Genomic DNA, 15,230 nt, shown 5'->3' with positions numbered 1-15,230 from the left:
GGAGGGCTTTAAAGGAAGGGGGCCGGTTAGCTCAGTTGGTTAGATGGTTAGTTTGTGGTTCAAAATAATGCCAACAATGCAGATTCGATTCCTGTTCCAGCTGAGATAGACTTGGCACCTGCCTCCTCGCTCTGCCCCTGCGAGTGGAAGGCAATGGCAAACCATCAAGCTTTAGCTCAGGGTAAAGCATTTTTGGACAATGAGTGGAGGAGGCAGCTCACATATGAGTGAATGAAAAGGAAGGAGAGGGGAAAAATAGAAGTTTAGAAAGGGAACTGCAGAATGTAAGACTAGGCGAAGGGAATTGGCGAAACAGAAAGCTGGAGACAAGGGTGAATGTAAGACTTGGTGAAGCTGGAGACAAGGATGAGAGAGAGGAGATGGGAAACAAAAATGATTTTGTCAATTGTTGAGACCAGGAAAATAGGTTAAGGTTGAGGAAATCAATACATCCAGGATAAATATTTCAGTTTGGCCACACAGAATTTGGAGAATTAAGAATGTGCTGAGCTTATCTCTCTCTGCCACTGCCCCCTTGATGTTCTGTTCTCTTTTATCCAATCAGTACATTTGATCCAATTAGTACATTTCTACCGCATTCAGTAATACTCTCCACTTTGCAGGTGTGGTTCAGTAATCGTCGTGCTCGGTGGCGTAAGCAGGCTGGAGCCAATCAGCTTGCAGCTTTCAACCACCTATTACCAGGCGGCTTCCCGCCCACTGGAATGCCAACATTACCCCCATACCAGCTACCTGAGTCATCGTACCCAACAACTACCCTCTCCCAAGGTAAGAGCACCTCCAGTCCAAACAGGATGGGGCGCAGGTCAGGCTTGTGGAGAACTAGCTGCCTTGTTGGACTACTTCACCAGATAGGAAGATGAAATATGGTCTGGCACCAGTCAAGGTTCACTATGAGACTGTTTCATACCCCTAGTGAAGACCAGTTTCCCCGCATTTTTAGTAGAATTGAGATTCAATCGGCAAAAGTTGGGAGTTAATATCAGCGTGAGCATTCAGTGTTGGCGTATTAAGGAGCTATTCCACTGAGTTAGGGAAAATGCACTGATGCATCTGGACCAGACAGTTCAAATTCCACCCTTTGCCTGTGCAGACTGACGGATCTCGGCCAGCTCAGCTGGAGGGACAGCAGTTTGTCTCAGAGCCTCTAGGTCACGGAGGGCTCAAATGAGCCAGGGTTCTTGTTCCTGATTGCTGACAGTGATATCTGTCATTACTGGATGCTGGGTGAGGAAGAACTGGGCTCAGTTATGATGTCCCTGTGTCTTTGAACATCAGCTATCAGGCATCAGCTATCAATAGCAGACAGAGCTTGTGGAACTGAACAGAAGATGTGAAGAGGGGAGGAAGAGAGATGGGGGAGGAGGAGAGCGAGAGCAGACTGGGGAAGGTGAGGAGGAGAGATAAGGGGAGGATAAGTGAGGAGATAAATGGAGTTTTGAAGTAAGGAGTAAGGGTGAGGAGGAAAATAGAGAGGGGAGGAGAAGGAAGAGAGGAGAGGAAGAATGTCGGAGAGGAGAGTAGAATAGAGGAGAGGAGCGTGGGAGGGGAGCAGAAGTACAATATGGGTGTGATGTATCAGCCTTGAATGATTGAGGAATGTGATTGGTTTCAGATGGAGGAAGCACTGTGCACAGACCGCAGCCTCTCCCCCCGTCATCTATGCACCAGAGTGGCCTAGCAGCTGCAGCAGAGAGTGGTTCCTATGGCCTAGCATCTAATCGACATACGTTCTCCAGCTACCCCGACAGCTTCATGAATGCAACAGGAGCCAACAACCCCATGAACCAGGTCAGCAATGGACTCTCTCCACAGGTCAGCCTTCAACAATCAGTATCTCAAACATCTGTCGGTACAGCTGTTGATCATTACCCTACCCTGTGATTAAAACTCATCCTAAATCAAATAAATCTATACAGCAGGGGCTTCAGCCTTTTTGACACAGGCAGTAGAGTCAGTGCTCAGTGCCAGCACCTTGCTATTTACATCTCCTCCCTCTACCTCAAGTAACTCATTCTATCGGGACAGCCTGGACTTTGTAATAAGGTAACATTTATCTGGTTTGCAAATTCAATGGTCAATTCAGATTGTCAAATGGTCATTTCTAAAAACTCAACCAAGTGATTGGAATCCATGAGGTAAAAGGCTAAGAGCCACAGTGCCCAACAATGCCCAGAGAATTTAGGGAATTTTGGATTTATGTTCTGACATTGAAGCTGAAGATTGAAAGGGAAATTGATCCAGAACAGGAAATGAGCTAACAGCCAGCTTGAAATTCTGGATTGTTGAAGCTAAGCAAAGAATAAGAGTGGGAAGGATATTATAGTGCTGGAATTCTGGGATTAAACAAGTTTGAGTTAGAAATGACACGCTGTGTATTGTTTACAGTGGTGATGTGAGGAAGAGAATGGAGGATCATTTAGATCTTCAAAGGAACAGGAGAGAAATGTCAAAGGAGTTGAGATCAATAAAACAGAGAAAGAGCTTATAGACTGTTTGCAGCATACAGAGAGAACATAGGAGTGAGAGAAGAGAGATACATCCAACAATCTTTACCTTGAGTCCAATCCAAGAGTGAGAGAGAAATTAGAGGCCTCTTCCCAGAAACAGGAATGTGAGAGGAGGGGAGCTGAACCCTAGTGAGAGTCAGCACCTTCAGCAGAGGAGGAGAGCTGAACCCCAGTGAGAGTCAGCACCTTCAGGAGAGGAGAGGAGCTGAATCCCAGGGAGATTCAGCACCTTCATAGAGGGGCTGAACCCTAGTGGGAGGCAGCACCTTGAAGAGAGACTTTGAAAAAGTGGGATTAGGGACTGAAGTCTGCTTGGTCAGTCGCTGAGGCAGACACTAGGGATTTTCTGGCTGTTCCCACTGGCGGGATCTCCTGGTCCCGGCAAGGGTGACCGCCTGCTGCGGGTTCCTCGGCAGTGGTGGGTGTGAACAATGGGAAACCTCTTTGCAGTGGTGGGACAGGGAGATCCTCCCACTGGCCAACAGCAGAGTTGGCGGGGGTGGAAAAATCCCACCCTTGGAGAGTGTTAAGCCCTGTTCTGGAGTGTGTCCAATTTCTCATGACCTGACTCCCTGTTAGTGGATGGACTGGTGGGTTATGACACATTTGCCGGAAAGTTCTTCATTTTCACATTCCCTGTGGAGCAAAAAGCTTGTCTGAGAAGCGGATCTTAGCAGCACCTGGTACGATCGGAACAATGTCTGCACTCTGACTTGGCATGGCTACATTGCTGCCACATGGCATGAGATATCATCATGATCTTATGGCAGGCCTATGGAAAGCTAAGCTGCTCTCCATCCTCAGGGAGCAGTTAAATACTTCTCACAGATTTCTAGCTGTGTTCTTGCACTGGTTGAAAGTTCCTTTCTTCAGCTTCCACCCCCTTTTGGAACGAATCCCATTTTTTTTGGAAAAACTCATAATCCCAGTCAATTTTTTTCATTCGATATGTGCTACTGTATCTCCAGCATCCTCGAGTGGGTTGCCACACATTCATCTTGTAAACTTGATAAGCGCAAAATCTTTCTTAAAGTGTGTAATGTTAAATCAAATGCTTTTTGTGTTACTTACTTGAACAAACTCCAAAACAGGGAATTGAGGAGACAGTGTCTGTAAGAGAGAGAGAGACTTTGCAAAGGGAGACAGGAGGAAAGAGAGAGAGAAATTCTGTGTGTGTGAGAGAGATAGGCAAGGAGAAACTGAGAGCAAGGAAAAGACTGGCAGAGACTGAGTGAGATACTAAGGGAAAACTTGTGAGACACAGGGAGATTGAAAGAGAGAGAGACACACACATGGAGCTAGGTATGGAGTCAGAGAGAGAGAGAGAGACAGAGCTAGGCATGCAGTCAGAGGCCAAGAGAGCAAGAAAGAGACAGTCACCGAGACAAAGGGCGAGCACATGTGATGGAATCTACTGATCAGATGCTTTTTCTCAGTTGCGAGGGACAGCTAGGCCATAATTTTGTTGTTTCGTAAAATACTCCTGATTTTATTTCTACTTCACACATCCCCCTGCAGCAATAACCACCGGTCTGAACGGTTAACTTGTGCGGACTTCTGATAAGGGTAGTCAGTTGAACCCTGCATCACTCACACTGGCCCTTTCAAACCAAGTAAGGAGTCTAACAACACCAGGTTAAAGTCTAACAGGTTTATTTGGTAGCAAACGTCACTAGCTTTCAAACCAAGCCATGCTGATGCTTCAGGCTCTGTGCAAAGGGCCACCCACTTGTACAGCAAAAACCCGGTCGCTGGGAACCCCAAACAGGATGTCCTGCTGGTATGGATTCAATGGGCTGAATGGACTTCTCTGTGCCCTAATGGCTCTCTGGCTAGGCACAGTACATCATCCTGCTGCAGAGTTCTGGGCTGCTGCAGGAGGATCTGAAACAGGGCGGAATTTACAGCTGCCTTAGTGATGAGCCCTGACCCTGTCACAAAGAGGTACGTGGCCAAAATGAAGTGATTAAGATGGGTGGCATGGTGGCACAGTCGTTAGCTCACACTGCTGCCTCACAGATCCAAAAATCCAGGTTCATTTCTGATCTTGGGTAGCTGTATGAAGTTTGCATGCTCTCCCTGTGTATGCGTGGGTTTCCTCTGGGTGCTCCAGTTTCCTCCCACATTTCAAAGATGTGCAGGTCAGGTGGATTGGCCATGCTGAATTGCCCCTTAGTGTCCCAAGATGTGTAGGTTAGATGGATTAGCCATGGGAAATGTGTGGACTTATGGGAGTAGGGCATGAGAGAGGACCCGGTTAAGGTACTGTCACAGTCGGTGCAGACTTGATGGGCTGAATGGCCTCCTTCTGAACTGCAGGGATTCTATGATCAAAGAGGTTGTTTTGGTGGATAGAGAGAAATTATTTTCCCTCATAGAAGTGTTCAGAAGATGAGGGCATAACCTTAAAATGAGAGCGGAACTGTTCAGGGGTGTTATCAGGAAGTACTACTTCTCTCAAAGTCGCCTGGAAATCTGGAACCCCCTCTCTCTTTGTATAGAGTCTGCATCATCTAAAGTGCTGATGTGATGTCCACCGGAGATGAGATTACAAATTTCCTGCAGTGTTCCACTGCCGGGTAGGTGAGCTCAAGAATAGGGCGGAGCTGAACTTTGGAGCCTAAAAAATGTTGCAGTTTTCATTGGAGCTCAGTTTCCCCAAAGCAATCAGTCGACTACCATGATCAATATCCAGTGCTGCCCACAGTAATGCCAGGGATCAGGCATGCTCACATGCCCTCACATTCATAACATCACAATACCACATCCAATCATGGGTGATCAATTGTGTCTTGTCCGATGCTGCCAGAATTCAGGTGGATAATGGACAGGAATTCTACACAACTAGATTTTACCCATATCCTGTTTTGGCAACCAGTTTCAGGCCCCTGGTCAAAAAACAAATCAAATTTCTTAAGGAGTAAGATTACAAATAAGTCTGAAGAGCTACAAAGCCTAACAGTGTGAAAGAGCAGGATTATCATCAGTGGAGACAAGGCCATTAGTGCAGAATCTTAGCTTCTTTCCCCTGTTGGTTCTGTCTGAATGACAGCCTTTTAGCAAACATTTTACTATGTGTTTTCATTCACTGTCTTCAGGCACTGGTTGTTTGATGATTGTGGTGATTATTACAGTGGTTATGCTCCTAGGCTTATTGTATTATTACCATTGTCAATATCAGTTATGTGGGTGTTCCGATGTTGCAGGGGGGATATGATCATTGCGGGTGTAAGTCAAGAGGGCAGGAGTTATACATGGGGGGAGAGGGTGCCAACTATTGGAAGACCCATTCCAAAATGTTACTGACTGCAATGCCCACGTTAATGGAATACAAAGGCAGCTGACCACGTTCTGAGTTGTAGTCTGGGTCGGGTATTGTGAAAGTAATATTCTGTGGATGTCAGGCCTTGTGGCAGTCGGTGTGAATCGGAGTTTGGCATTATGGGACACTGAAGGAGTTAGTGTCTGAGGAGTCAAGGCCTGCCGGAGACAGATTGCGCGGGAGCGGGGTAAGAGTGTGCGGGAGCGGGGTAAGAGTGTGCGGAAATGGGGGTAAGAGCGCGCGGGACCGGGGGTAAGAGCACGCGGGAGCCGGGGTAAGAGCACGTGGGACCGGGGGTAAGAGCACACGGGAGTAGGAGAAAGCGTGCACGGGAGCGGGGGTAAGAGTGCATGAGAATGGGGGTAAGAGCATGCAGAAGTGGGGTTAAGAGCATGTGGGAGTGGGGATAAGAGTGCACGGGACCGGGAGTAAGAGCACACGGGAGCAGGAGAAAGCGTGCACGGGAGCGGGGGTAAGAGTGCATGAGAATGGGGGTAAGAGCACGCAGAAGCGGGGTTAAGAGCATGTGGGAGCAGGAGAAAGAGTGCACGGGAGCGGGGATAAGAATGTGGGGGAGTGGAAGTAAGAGCGTGCGGGAGCGGGGGTAAGAGCGCGCGGGAGCAGGGGTAAGAGCGTGCGGACGCGGGGGGGTAAGAGTGCGCGGGAGCGGGAGTAAGAGCGCGCAGGTGCAAGGGTAAGAGTGCACGGGACTGGGGGTAAGAGTGTGCAGGAGTGGGAGTAATTGTGCGCGGGAGTGGGGGTAAGAGCGTGCAGGAGTGGGGGTAAGAATGTGCTGGTACAGGGGTCAGAGCGCAAAGGAGTGGGGGTAAGTGTGTGCGGGAGCGGGGGTAAGAGCGCATGGGAGCGGGCATAAGATTGCATGGGAGCATGGGGTCAGAGTGTGCGGGAGTTGGGGGTCAGAGTGTGCCAGAGCTGGGGGTGGGAGTCGGGGTCGGAGCGCGTGGGAGTTGGGGCCAGAGGACGCGGCAGTCGGGGCTGGAGGGCAAGTCACGGTCGGAGTGCACAGCAGTCAATCTGGGAGACGGGCACGGTGGCACTGTGGTTTGCACTGCTGCATCACAGACCCAGGGACCCGGGTTCAATTCCCGGCTTGAGTCACTGTCTGTGTGGAGTTTGCACATTCTCTGTGTGGTCTGCATGGGTTTCCTCCGGGTGCTCCGGTTTCCTCCCACAGTTCAAAGATGTGTGGGTTTGGTTGGATTGGCCATGCTAAATTAACCTTTAATGTCAGGGGGACTAGCTAGAATAAATGCATGGGGTTTTGGGGATAGGGCTGGATTGGGATTGTGGTCAGCGCAGGCCTGATGGGCCGAATGGTCTCCATCTGCAATGTAAGATTGTATGATTCTATGAGCTACTGTCGGAGTGTGCAGGAGTCACTGTTGGAAAGCGTGTCAGTTATTCTGAGAGTTGGGGGGAGTGATTGTGGGAGTGCGGGGGAGTGATTGTGGGAGTGCGGGAGAGTGATTGTGGGAGTGCGGGGGAGTGATTGTGGGAGTGCGGGGGAGTGATTGTGGGAGTGCGGGGGAGTGATTGTGGGAGTGCGGGGGAGTGATTGTGGGAGTGCGGGGGAGTGATTGTGGGAGTGCGGGGGAGTGATTGTGGGAGTGCGGGCGAGTGATTGTGGGAGTGCGGGCGAGTGATTGTGGGAGTGTGGGGCGGTCACCGTGGGAGAGCGGGGCGGTCACCGTGGAGTGCGGGGGAGTCATTGTGGGAGTGCGGGGCGGTCACCGTGGGAGAACGGGGCGGTCACCGTGGGAGAACGGGGTGGTCACCGTGGGAGTGCGGGGCAGTCACGGTGGGAGTGCGGGGCAGCCACTGTGAGAGCCATTGTCATAGTGCGTGACAGGAGTGTGTGTCAATCTTTGTCATTGTCTGAGTGTGCCGGAGTTACTGTTAGACTGTACTTGGATCATTGCCAGAGTATGTGACAGTCATTATCCAAATTCACAGGAGTCACTAACCGAGCGTGCGGGAGACAATGACAGAGCGCACGGGAGTCATTGTCAGTGTAATGCGTGAGTCATTGTCTGTATGACGTGGAAATCATTGTCCGAGTGCGTGACAGTGATTCTCAGAGTGCTCCTGTGTCATTGTTTGAGTGTACAAGAGTCATTGTCAGTGTAACGCGTGAGTCATTGTCAGTGTAACGCGGGAGTCATTGTCAGAGTGTGCGGGAACTTTTGTCAGACTGCAGTTGTATCATTGTCAGGGTGCCGGAAATAACTGGCCGAGTTCACGGGAATCACTGATTGAGCACTTGACATTCATTGTCAGAGTGCGCGGGAGTCCTTGTCAGAGCGGGCGGGAGTCCTTGTCAGAGCGGGCGGGAGTCCTTGTCAGAGTGCGCGGGAGTCCTTGTCAGAGGAGGCGGGAGTCCTTGTCAGAGCGGGCGGGAGTCCTTGTCAGAGCAGGCGGGAGTCCTTGTCAGAGCGGGCGGGAGTCCTTGTCAGAGCGGGCAGGAGTCCTTGTCAGAGGAGGCAGGAGTCCTTGTCAGAGCGGGCAGGAGTCCTTGTCAGAGGAGGCAGGAGTCCTTGTCAGAGCGGGCGGGAGTCCTTGTCAGAGCGGGCGGGAGTCCTTGTCAGAGCGGGCGGGAGTCCTTGTCAGAGCGGGTGGGAGTCCTTGTCAGAGCGGGCGGGAGTCCTTGTCAGAGGAGGCAGGAGTTCTTGTCAGAGCGGGCGGGAGTCCTTGTCAGAGCGGGCGGGAGTCCTTGTCAGAGGAGGCAGGAGTCCTTGTCATAGTGTGCGGGAGTCCTTGTCAGAGCGGGCGGGAGTCCTTGTCAGAGTGCCCGGGAGTCCTTGTCAGAGCCCACGGGGGTCCTGGTCAGAGCGCATTGGAGTCCATGTCAGAACGCGCGGGATTCCTTGTCAGAGTGCATGGGAATTCGTGTCAGTGCACGCGGGGATCCTTCCCATAGTGCAGGGTAGTCGGTGTCAGAGAACGCGGGAGTCATTGTCAGTGTAACGCACGAGTCATTGTGGGAGTGCGGCGACAGTCATTGTGGGAGTGTGGCGACAGTCATTGTGGGGGTGCGGTGACAGTCATTGTGGGAGTGCGGTGACAGTCATTGTGGGAGTGCGGTGACAGTCATTGTGGGAGTGCGGTGACAGTCATTGTGGGAGTGCGGTGACAGTCATTGTGGGAGTGCGGCGACAGTCATTGTGGGAGTGCGGCGACAGTCATTGTGGGAGTGCGCCGACTGTCATTGTGGGAGTGCGCCGACTGTCATTGTGGGAGTGCGCCGACTGTCATTGTGGGAGTGCGCCGACAGTCATTGTGGGAGTGCGCCGACAGTCAATGTGGGAGTGCGCCGACAGTCATTGTGGGAGTGCGCCGACAGTCATTGTGGGAGTGCGCCGACAGTCATTGTGGGAGTGCGCCGACAGTCATTGTGGAAGTGCGCCGACAGTCATTGTGGGAGTGCGGCGACAGTCATTGTGGGAGTGCGCCGACAGTCATTGTGGGAGAGCGCCGACAGTCATTGTGGGAGTGCGCCGACAGTCATTGTGGGAGTGCGCCGACAGTCATTGTGGGAGTGCGCCGACAGTCATTGTGGGAGTGCGCCGACAGTCATTGTGGGAGTGCGCCGACAGTCATTGTGGGAGTGCGCCGACAGTCATTGTGGGAGTGCGCCGACAGTCATTGTGGGAGTGCGGCGACAGTCATTGTGGGAGTGCGGCGACAGTCATTGTGGGAGTGCGGCGACAGTCATTGTGGGTGTGCGGCGACAGTCATTGTGGGAGTGCGGCGACAGTCATTGTGGGAGTGCGGCGACAGTCATTGTGGGAGTGCGGCGACAGTCATTGTGGGAGTGCGGCGACAGTCATTGTGGGAGTGCGGCGACAGTCATTGTGGGAGTGCGGCGACAGTCATTGTGGGAGTGCGGCGACAGTCATTGTGGGAGTGCGGCGACAGTCATTGTGGGAGTGCGGCGACAGTCATTGTGGGAGTGCGGCGACAGTCATTGTGGGAGTGCGGCGACAGTCATTGTGTGAGTGCGGCGACAGTCATTGTGGGAGTGCGGCGACAGTCATTGTGGGAGTGCGGCGACAATCATTGTGGGAGTGCGGCGACAATCATTGTGGGAGTGCGGCGACAGTCATTGTGGGAGTGCGGCGACAGTCATTGTGGGAGTGCGGCGACAGTCATTGTGGGAGTGCGCTGGCAGTCATTGTGGGAGTGCGCTGGCAGTCATTGTGGGATTGTGTTACAGTCATTCTTAGAATCTTAGAAACCCTACAGCACAGAAAGAGGCCATTTGGCCCATTGAGTCTGCACCGACCACAATCCCACCCAGGCCATGCCCCCATATCCCTACATATTTACCAACTAATCCCTCTAACCTACGCATCCCGGGACACTAAGGGGCAATTTTTAGCATGGCCAATCAACCTAACCTGCACATCATTGTGGGAATGCGCCGACAGATGCACCATAGAATGCATTTTTTCTGGTTGTATCACAGCTTGATATGGTTCCTGCTCTGCCCAAGACCGCAAGGAACTACAAAAGGTCGTGAATGTAGCCCAATCCATCACGCAAACCAACCTCCCATCCATTGACTCTGTCTACACTTCCCGCCTTCCCTGGCAAAGCAGCCAGCATAATTAAGGACCCCACGCACCCCGGAGATTCTCTCTTCTACCTTCTTCCTTTGGGAAAAAGAGACAAAAGTCTGAGGTCACATACCAACCAACTCAAGAACAGATTTTCCCTGCTGCTGTCAGACCTTTGAATGGACTTACCTTGCATTAAGTTGATCTTTCTCTACACCCCACCGATGACTGTAACACTACATTCTGCACTCTCTCATTTTCTCCTCTATGAACAGTATGTTTTCTCTGTATAGTGCGCAGGAAACAATACTGTATGTTAATACATGTGACAATAATAAATCAAACCAACTCAGTCATTTTGGGTGTGCGCCGACAGACATTGTGGGAGTGCGCCGACAGTCATTGTGGGAGTGCGGCGACAGTCATTGTGGGAGTGCGGCGACAGTCATAGTGGGAGTGCGGCGACAGTCATTGTGGGAGTGTGCCAACTGTCATTGTGGGAGTGCGCCGACAGTCATTGTTGGAGTGCGGCGACAGTCATTGTGGGAGTGCGCTGACTGTCATTGTGGGAGTGCGCCGATAGTCATTGTGGGAGTGCGGCGACTGTCATTGTGGGAGTGCGGCGACAGTCATTGTGGGAGTGCGCCGACAGTCATTGTGGGAGTGCGGCGAGAGTCATTGTGGGAGTGCGGCGACAGACATTGTGGGAGTGCGGCGACAGACATTGTGGGAGTGCGGCGACAGACATTGTGGGAGTGCGGCGACAATCATTGTGGGAGTGCGGCGACAGTGATTGTGGGAGTCCATCGACAGTCATTGTGGGAATGCGCCGACAGTTATTGTGGGAGTGCGGCGAAAGTCATTGTTGGAGAGCGCCGACTGTCATTGTGGGAGTGCGGCGACAGTCATTGTGGGAGTGCGGCGACAGTCATTGTGGGTGTGCGCCGACAGACATTGTGGGAGTGCGCCGACTCTCATTGTTGGAGTGCGGCGACAGTCACTGTGGGAGTGCGCCGACTGTCATTGTTGGAGTGCGCCGACTGTCATTGTGGGAGTGCGGCGACAGTCATTGTGGGAGTGCGGCGACAGTCATTGTGGGAATGTGGCGACTGACATTGTTGGAGTGCGGCGACAGTCATTGTGGGAGTGCGGCGACAGTCATTGTGGGAGTGCGGCGACAGTCATTGTGGGAGTGCGGCGACAGTCATTGTGGGAGTGCGGCGACAGTCATTGCGGGAGTGCGGCGACAGTCATTGCGGGAGTGCGGCGACAGTCATTGTGGGAGTGCGGCGACAGTCATTGTGGGAGTGCGGCGACAGTCATTGTGGGAGTGCGGCGACAGTCATTATGGGAGTGCGGCGACAGTCATTGTGGGAGTGCGGCGACAGTCATTGTGGGAGTTCACCGACGGACATTGTGGGAGTGCGGCGACAGTCATTGTGGGAGTGCGGCGACAGTCATTGTGGGAGTGCGGCGACAGTCATTGTGGGAGTTCACCGATGGACATTGTGGGAGTGCGCCGACAGTCATTGTTGGAGTGCGGCGACAGTCATTGTGGGAGTGCGCCGACTGTCATTGTGGGAGTGCGGCGACAGTCATTGTGGGAGTGCGGCGACAGTCATTGTGGGAGTGCGGCGACAGTCATTGTGGGAGTGCGGCGACAGTCATTGTGGGAGTGCGGCGACAGTCATTGTGGGAGTGCAAAGAAACAACGCAGAAAGATAAATTAAAACTTAAAAAAAAATTAAAAGATACTTGGTCACTGCGGTGACAGTCATTGTGGGAGTGCGGCGTCAGTCATTGTGGGAGTTCACCGACGGACATTGTGGGAGTGCGGCGACAGTCATTGTGGGAGTGCGGCGACAGTCATTGTGGGAGTGCGCCGACTGTCATTGTGGGAGTGCGCCGATAGTCATTGTGGGAGTGCGGCGACTGTCATTGTGGGAGTGCGGCGACTGTCATTGTGGGAGTGCGGCGACTGTCATTGTGGGAGTGCGGCGACAGTCATTGTGGGAGTGCGGCGACAGTCATTGTGGGAGTGCGGCGACAGTCATTGTGGGAGTGCGGCGTCAGTCATTGTGGGAGTGCGGCGACAGTCATTGTGGGAGTGCGGCGACAGTCATTGTGGGAGTGCGGCGACAGTCATTGTGGGAGTGCGGCGACAGTCATTGTGGGAGTGCGGCGACAGTCATTGTGGGAGTGCGGCGACAGTCATTGTGGGAGTGCGCCGACAGTCATTGTGGGAGTGCGCCGACAGTCATTGTGGGAGTGCGCCGACAGTCATTGTGGGAGTGCGCCGACAGTCATTGTGGGAGTGCGCCGACAGTCATTGTGGGAGTGCGCCGACAGTCATTGTGGGAGTGCGCCGACAGTCATTGTGGGAGTGCGCCGACAGTCATTGTGGGAGTGCGCCGACAGTCATTGTGGGAGTGCGCCGACAGTCATTGTGGGAGTGCGCCGACAGTCATTGTGGGAGTGCGCCGACAGTCATTGTGGGAGTGCGCCGACAGTCATTGTGGGAGTGCGCCGACAGTCATTGTGGGAGTGCGCCGACAGTCATTGTGGGAGTGCGCCGACAGTCATTGTGGGAGTGCGGCGACAGACATTGTGGGAGTGCGGCGACAGTCATTGTGGGAGTGCGGCGACAGTCATTGTGGGAGTGCGGCGACAGTCATTGTGGGAGTGCGGCGACAGTCATTGTGGGAGTGCGGCGACAGTCATTGTGGGAGTGCGGCGACAGTCATTGTGGGAGTGCGGCGACAGTCATTGTGGGAGTGCGGCGACAGTCATTGTGGGAGTGCGGCGACAGTCATTGTGGGAGTGCGGCGACAGTCATTGTGGGAGTGCGGCGACAGTCATTGTGGGAGTGCGGCGACAGTCATTGTGAGAGTGCGGCGACAGTCATTGTGGGAGTGCGGCGACAGTCATTGTGGGAGTGCGGCGACAGTCATTGTGGGAGTGCGGCGACAGTCATTGTGGGAGTGCGGCGACAGTCATTGTGGGAGTGCGGCGACAGTCATTGTGGGAGTGCGGCGACAGTCATTGTGGGAGTGCGGCGACAGTCATTGTGGGAGTGCGGCGACAGTCATTGTGGGAGTGCGGCGACAGTCATTGTGGGAGTGCGCTGGCAGTCATTGTGGGAGTGCGCTGGCAGTCATTGTGGGAGTGCGCTGGCAGTCATTGTGGGAGTGCGCTGGCAGTCATTGTGGGAGTGTGTTACAGTCATTCTTAGAATCTTAGAAACCCTACAGCACAGAAAGAGGCCATTTGGCCCATTGAGTCTGCACCGACCACAATCCCACCCAGGCCCTGCCCCCATATCCCTACATATTTACCAAGTAATCCCTCTAACCTACGCATCCCGGGACACTAAGGGGCAATTTTTAGCATGGCCAATCAACCTAACCTGCACATCATTGTGGGAATACGCCGACAGATGCACCATAGAATGCATTTTTTCTGGTTGTATCACAGCTTGATATGGTTCCTGCTCTGCCCAAGACCGCAAGGAACTACAAAAGGTCGTGAATGTAGCCCAATCCATCACGCAAACCAACCTCCCATCCATTGACTCTGTCTACACTTCCCGCCTTCCCTGGCAAAGCAGCCAGCATAATTAAGGACCCCACGCACCCCGGAGATTCTCTCTTCTACCTTCTTCCTTTGGGAAAAAGAGACAAAAGTCTGAGGTCACATACCAACCAACTCAAGAACAGATTTTCCCTGCTGCTGTCAGACCTTTGAATGGACTTACCTTGCATTAAGTTGATCTTTCTCTACACCCCACCGATGACTGTAACACTACATTCTGCACTCTCTCATTTTCTCCTCTATGAACAGTATGTTTTGTCTGTATGGTGCGCAAGAAACAATACTTTTCACTGTATGTTAATACATGTGACAATAATAAATCAAACCAACTCAGTCATTTTGGGTGTGCGCCGACAGACATTGTGGGAGTGCGACGACAGTCATTGTTGGAGTGCGGCGACAGTCATTGTGGGAGTGCGGCGACAGTCATAGTGGGAGTGCGGCGACAGTCATTGTGGGAGTGTGCCAACTGTCATTGTGGGAGTGCGCCGACAGTCATTGTTGGAGTGCGGCGACAGTCATTGTGGGAGTGCGCCGATAGTCATTGTGGGAGTGCAGCGACTGTCATTGTGGGAGTGCGCCGACTGTCATTGTTGGAGTGCGGCGACAGTCATTGTGGAAGTGCGGCGACAGTCATTGTGGGAGTGCATCGACAGTCATTGTGGGAGTGCGCCGACAGTCATTGTGGGAGTGCGGCGAGAGTCATTGTGGGAGTGCGGCGACAGACATTGTGGGAGTGCGGCGACAGACATTGTGGGAGTGCAGCGACAGACATTGTGGGAGTGCGGCGACAATCATTGTGGGAGTGCGGCGACAGTGATTGTGGGAGTCCATCGACAGTCATTGTGGGAGTGCGCCGACAGTTATTGTGGGAGTGCGCCGAAAGTCATTGTTGGTGAGCGCCGACTGTCATTGTGGGAGTGCGGCGACAGTCATTGTGGGAGTGCGGCGACAGACATTGTGGGTGTGCGCCGACAGACATTGTGGGAGTGCGCCGACTCTCATTGTTGGAGTGCGGCGACAGTCACTGTGGGAGTGCGCCGACTGTCATTGTTGGAGTGCGCCGACTGTCATTGTGGGAGTGCGGCGACAGTCATTGTGGGAGTGCGGCGACAGTCATTGTGGGAATGTGGCGACTGACATTGTTGGAGTGCAGCGACAGTCATTGTGGGAGTGCGGCGACAGTCATTGTGGGAGTGCGGCGACAGT

The 15,230-nt window shown here is 53.0% G+C and overlaps 1 protein-coding gene across 1 annotated transcript in view; it reads left to right on the top strand.

The window, feature by feature from the left end:
* LOC144509746 (paired box protein Pax-7-like) overlaps positions 1 to 15,230 on the top strand; it is a 644,004-nt gene that overhangs the window by 88,760 nt on the left and 540,014 nt on the right. Inside the window, exons 7-9 of the mRNA XM_078238530.1 lie at positions 624 to 789; positions 1,637 to 1,854; positions 4,097 to 4,144. Of these exons, the coding sequence (XP_078094656.1) occupies positions 624 to 789; positions 1,637 to 1,854; positions 4,097 to 4,144 (432 nt within the window). The remainder of the gene's footprint in view (positions 1 to 623; positions 790 to 1,636; positions 1,855 to 4,096; positions 4,145 to 15,230) is intronic.

The sequence above is a fragment of the Mustelus asterias genome, chromosome 22 (assembly GCF_964213995.1).
Source record: "Mustelus asterias chromosome 22, sMusAst1.hap1.1, whole genome shotgun sequence".
Classification (NCBI taxonomy): domain Eukaryota; kingdom Metazoa; phylum Chordata; class Chondrichthyes; order Carcharhiniformes; family Triakidae; genus Mustelus; species Mustelus asterias.
Note: the sequence above shows the minus strand (reverse complement) of the source record. Positions and strands in the feature narration are given on the sequence as shown.